This window comes from Pecten maximus, chromosome 12 (genome assembly GCF_902652985.1).
Source record: "Pecten maximus chromosome 12, xPecMax1.1, whole genome shotgun sequence".
Taxonomy (NCBI): domain Eukaryota; kingdom Metazoa; phylum Mollusca; class Bivalvia; order Pectinida; family Pectinidae; genus Pecten; species Pecten maximus.
The window spans coordinates 27732492-27738096 of record NC_047026.1 but is presented as its reverse complement, the minus strand read 5'-3'; the positions used below and the strand labels follow the sequence as shown (position 1 = coordinate 27738096).

The following is a 5605-nucleotide window of genomic DNA, read 5'->3' as shown; positions in this document are numbered from 1 at the left end:
TGTGGTCAATCCGGCTATATTGATATAAACGACTTCTTCTCTGAAACCAAGCAATGGCTATCGCTCATATTTGCCTGGTAGCATCATTATGGGGTGGGGATTCAAAATTGTACAAATGATGGGGCTGACCCCCCAGGGGCCTGAGGGGCGGGGCCAAATGTGGTCAATCCGGCTATATTGATATAAACGACTTCTTCTCTGAAACCAAGCAATGGCTATCGCTCATATTTGCCTGGTAGCATCATTATGGGGTGGGGATTCAAAATTGTACAAATGATGGGGCTGACCCCCCAGGGGCCTGAGGGGTGGGGCCAAATGTGGTCAATCGGGCTATATTCATATAATTGACTTCTTCTCTGGAACCAAGCAATGGATATCTTATATTTGCCTGGTAGCATCACCTTGGGGTAAGAATTTGAAATTGTACAAATGACGGGGCCGACCCCCTGGGGGCTGAGGGGCGGGGCCAAAAGGGGGTCAGTTTTGCAAAATTGAAATAAACGACTTCTGCTCTGAAACTAAGCAATGGATATCGCTCATATTTCCTGGGTAGCATCCCTATGGGATGGGGATTCAAAATTGTACAAATGGTGGGGCTGATCCCCCCAAGGGGCCTGAGGGGCGGGGCCAAAATTGGTCAATTTGTTTAAACAACTTCTTCTCTGAAACTAAGCAATGGATAATACTCACATTTGTATGGTAGCATGGTTATGGGGTGGGGATTCAAAATTGTCAAAATGTTGGGGTTGACCCGGGCCGCCAAGGGGCTGAGGGGTGGGGCCAAAAGGGGTCAAATTGGCTAAATTGATTTAAACAACTTATTCTCTGAAACTTAGCAATGATTTGACTGGTAGCATCCTATTGGGGTAGGGATTCAAAATTGCATAAAGGAAGGAGCTGACCCCCAAGGGGGCAGAGGTCAGGGTCAAAAGGGGTCAATTGGTCTAAACAAGTTCTTCTCTTAAACTAAGCAATGGATATCACTCACATTTGTGTGGTAGCATCCCTATGAGGTCGCGCCAAAAGTCAATATCATTTCATGGATTAATGCACTTTTTGGAATTTTCAGTATTAAAATAAAACCAATGTACATGTACCCATATAAAATGCTTATGATATACATTGACATAGCAATACCAGTAACAAATATACTTCAGCATCATTCTTGTTTCATATCTCATGAAAGCAGGTGAGCGATACAGGCCCTCTGGGCCTCTTGTCATTTAACATCTGGAGTGTTTGATGTTAACATCTGGAGTGTTTGATGTGTGACATTTTTGTAGGGTTTTGTAATGATGAAAATAAGATTGTTCATTGAATTGTTAATTTAGAATCGGACATCGCATATTTGAGTGTGGACAGAGCATCGGGATGAACTATGATATCTTACAATACTTCCAATGTAAGGTAGAGGATGTATCGAACGCCCTTAACTTCGGAGGATACTGGTTTGACAACCTGGTTCCAGGGTTAAATGTGACACAGTGTCTCCATCAAGGTATGGGTCGTAATCAAATATTTTAAACCTTCCTGTAGTGATACTTTATCAGTCTTCTTATTCTTAGCTATATACCTGGTATTGCTTTTGTTTGTTACAGATTCCGAGATACCATACTACGTCTTCGATATAACTATTTTCTTTCCTGTGGCATGGAATGAGGACATGAAACACCGAATTATAACAACGGTGAGGGTTGCAAACGATATATATATTAGAAAGATTTATAGCTTTCTCTCTCCTGTACTGTCCCGTGTCATTGTTATTTTGAGCATGTAAAGAAAATCCTCGGGTCAGTTGAATCCTCTAATTGTGACCTTTATGATTCTGGATTTTAGATTTTATTCAATATATTTACCTGAAACATGTTTCATCAGTAGGATTTAATCACTTATTCACTTATCATAGGAATATCATGTGTTCACAGTTCCCATCGACACCTTATTGAATGGTATTTTATGTCAGACGTTGCAATTTTGAAGTCCGTATAAAAATATCTGATACGATTGTTTCAGGATTAGTCAAACATCATAATGAAAAGCTGAATTTTAAATTTAATGAAATAATATGGTTTAAAGTGCCACATCAATTTGTTTATAAAGATCACTTAGGAATTTCCATGTTATATTGTACTTTATTGTGAGCTTTTACATCCGCTTCTTTTTAGGGCGAAGCTTTGATGAGACAGGCAATGATGCAATATTACATTTCGGGGAGTTTCCGGATCATATCTATCAGGTGAGTCCATTACACATGCTTTGTTAGTGCAGCTTACATCATCACTACACTGTATGTTTATTGTTTAGTATGCCATACGAAACCTGTGATGACCACCTTTGAACCTATCTTTAGAAACATATTTCAATCTTCTTCCTTCTATCTGTTCGATTGAATCACGGACATTTAATTAGATTATAAAGTGTTGTTTACAATGCTGTGATGCTGTATTAAATTTTGATCATTATTGATTAGCCCCACATGAAATAGTAATCACGTTGTCCGTCCGGCATATTGTATTGATATTGGGAGTTTAGCTTAATCTTTGAGAACAAATGATTAACCTCAATTCTGGTAATTTCTTCCGTTCATCCGTCAGAACTTTCGATTCCGGATGTGAATAAATCTGATACAGAATCAAGAAGACTAAAATTCTCTTAAATTTCACATAGTGATACACTGTTGTGCAGATGTGCATTACGGGTATACAATTTTCAAAGTATCAGGCCTAAAACAAGTTCATACTTTCTGAAATTAATCTCAGTGGACATCTGAACACGGCCTCCACTTACGGAATATCTTCCAGAACATATGATCCAGTGACTCTGAAAATAATCATGCCAGGAATCTAGAAGTTTTGACGTATTTTGGTGAATTTTTAGAATAAATCATTTCGCGAAATTTGGTAGTAAGTTGTTTTTTTCAATGCTTCAATATTTACACATTCTTTAAATGTGAACAGTCTTTTATTTCAAAAAATGTTTAGGGAAGTATGGTTTTAAGTCACCTATCGGTGAAACAGGAGGGGCTATAGCTAGGTTACCTCCCCATCCATCTGTAAGTCTTTCCAAGAAGCACGAGTTTGAGGATTTAAAAGTTACTGTAACCATTTTTAGCGAGGGAAGTTAAGGGTCATGTATTGCTTTAGCAATACCCAGCATGTTTGTCGTTTAAAACTTCAGTATATAAACAAAGTAGGATAGGCGAGATATATAATATGTTGTAATTATTGTTCTGCCATGAGTCGTCATTGGTCATCGTTAAGAGGTGACCGGTTACACTTTCGTTGAAATTAGATACATTTATATCTGAATTTTGTATGTTTTTAAGTCAAGTCCAGCAAAAGGGCAAGTTACGTGAACCTTATGGGAACAGTGATGTTGTCAACTGTTTCCTTTGGATATAAGGCACAAAAACACATTTGATAAAACACATCTCAAGTTTAGCTCAACTGCCCGAAAGGCAAGTAAGTCGATGTTAATATGCAGTATCCTTTGGGCCAGTAGCATGCTTGGATGGAAATCAGCTGAGACAGATTCTTATTTTTAGGTCACCTGAGACGAACTCTCAGGTGACCTATTCTAACCGCCTTTTGTCCGTCGTCGTGCGTGATGCGTCGTCGGTCCGTAAACAATTTACATTTTAGAGTTTTCCAAAACCACTGAACCACATTCAATGAAAGTTAACAGGAAGATTCCGTTGCCAAACATCAACCTAAATTGTGAAGTATATGCCCCTCCCCCCCCCCCCCCCCCCCCCCCACCCGCCAACTCCCCAGGGGCATGAGGGACATGCCAAAAATGGTTAAGTTAATTGAAATATCAAGAAACTTTTCAAGACCGAAATAAGGTAGAATCAAATAATCTTCATAGATTGAAGGGTCTTAAGGTTCTTTACAAAAACAGTGAATTTCATTACCCAGTGGTCCCGCATTTGCCACTAAGGAAGGGGTTGTTTTTTTCGCTATGTTTATTTAATGGAAATCACATTTTTAACTATCTTTTGTTTTATTTCTATTGGACTTCATTCTAACTTTAACATTATGAGAATTGGATGACAGATTGATGGTCTGCACATGTTGGGGCACTGACTGACCCATGGGATGATGGACAGGGCCAAAAAGTATCAATTAAATTAACTTAAATATTTCAAAACTTACGTGACTGGTAAGGCACATGGGCCTCTTGTTGTCAATTCAAGAGGCCAAATATCATGATATTGAGTCATTAAAAAGAAAACTGGGATTAATTAACTCAGTATATCATCATATTGGAATGAAGAGGTATTAAACTTGTAGTACTGGAGAAAGATACAGGCCCATCGGGTATTTTTTAAATTATGAACACAAATATACTGCATAGATTGCTTTGGTACAGTGTTTAATTCTTTACAAAAACAAGCTTAGAGGTAACTGAAGAATCATATATTAAGCCTTCAAGGCCATTCTAAAACATAATAATGCAGCTTGTCATATGAGTGTCTGGTGCAATTAGGCTTATTTAGACACATATCTGGTAAAGCAAGTACGGGTTTATAAAAAAGAAGTCTTAATAACCAAGTGACCCATAGATCTGATATTTGGCTAGCAGAATTATGGGAGAAAAGGTTACAGAATTTATATAAATCAATAAACCTAGACTATATTCATGTATTTGAATAAAGTCGTAATCAACTTAGCTTCCACTGAAATGATGACGATTAACTTAAAAGTTTCATTAGGAGTTAGTTAGCCCTACAGCCCCAAACATTTGCTAAACTAATCCTTGGGTAGTCGTTATCAGTCAATGTTACTGGATTATGGAATGAATTTCGAGTTTGATTTTGTTACCCTCAGTGAATCTTTGTTTTATACAGTGAAATCGGTAGAATGAAACGACAGACATCAGGCAATTTCAGCAGCGGTGGATTTGTTGCGGAATGTGAAATCAAGGTTGCCAGTGCCAGTGCTGTAACTGTTCAGAGTGTGACAAACAACATTACCGGCGTCATATATAATAGGAACAGTTCAAGTGTTTTCTATGGCGCTACAGTCCAAGTAGCTAAAAAGAAGGATGAACCAGGTTTGAATTTTGTATTAAAATTTACCACATAGCCAGTCGTTTGTCAAAGTTAGTCAGAATATGATACCCTCATCATTCCAATGGATATTTGCTCATTTCAGTTTTAATTTTTTTTCAATAGATTTCTTAGAAACATTGCATGGTTTGTAATTATTATTATGTTCCTGTGCTTAAAAGGCATTTTGATTCAATTTTTTTTTATAATAAATAAAAAAAAAATGCCTTTTGGTTCTATCGGTATTTTGGTCTTGTTGTTTTTAGGTCCTCTCGCTCAGTTTTCTCCAATTTCTTCCAATATATTTGCACAGTTTGCTATGACATGAACTTGTCTTTTTAAATTCACAATTCATATCTCATTTCTATATTTGCATCTATTTTAATACAACAGTGTCTTCCTCTGCGGTATTAGATAGTCGTTTGTTGTTACGCCCTACGGTACTCTTGTTAGCTTACCTGCCCGAAAAGCAAGTGAGCTTATGCCGTGGTGCGTTGTGCGTCTGACCGGCCGCCAGTAGTCTGTCCGACGTCATTTTTTTCGTTTGAATAACTT

General features: G+C 37.8%; 1 protein-coding gene across 1 annotated transcript; it reads left to right on the top strand.

Moving 5' to 3' along the window:
• The first annotated feature begins 1369 nt into the window (after nt 1–1369).
• LOC117338963 lies at nt 1370–5378 on the top strand. Its single transcript, XM_033900328.1, has 5 exons — nt 1370–1498; nt 1599–1687; nt 2166–2236; nt 4850–5055; nt 5317–5378. Exons 1-5 carry the CDS (start codon nt 1372–1374, stop codon nt 5376–5378), a joined length of 555 nt encoding a protein of 184 aa, XP_033756219.1. The 5' UTR covers nt 1370–1371.
• The last annotated feature ends 227 nt before the right edge of the window (nt 5379–5605 follow it).

Bases quoted from the DNA above. Each gene is read 5' to 3' on its own strand.
- LOC117338963 (XM_033900328.1), top strand. From the start codon at position 1,372: ATGAACTATGATATCTTACAATACTTCCAATGTAAGGTAGAGGATGTA. The intron at 2,237-4,849 runs GTGAGTCCATTA...TGTTTTATACAG, and splicing joins TTCCGGATCATATCTATCAG to TGAAATCGGTAGAATGAAAC. The intron at 5,056-5,316 runs GTTTGAATTTTG...TGTTGTTTTTAG, and splicing joins TAAAAAGAAGGATGAACCAG to GTCCTCTCGCTCAGTTTTCT.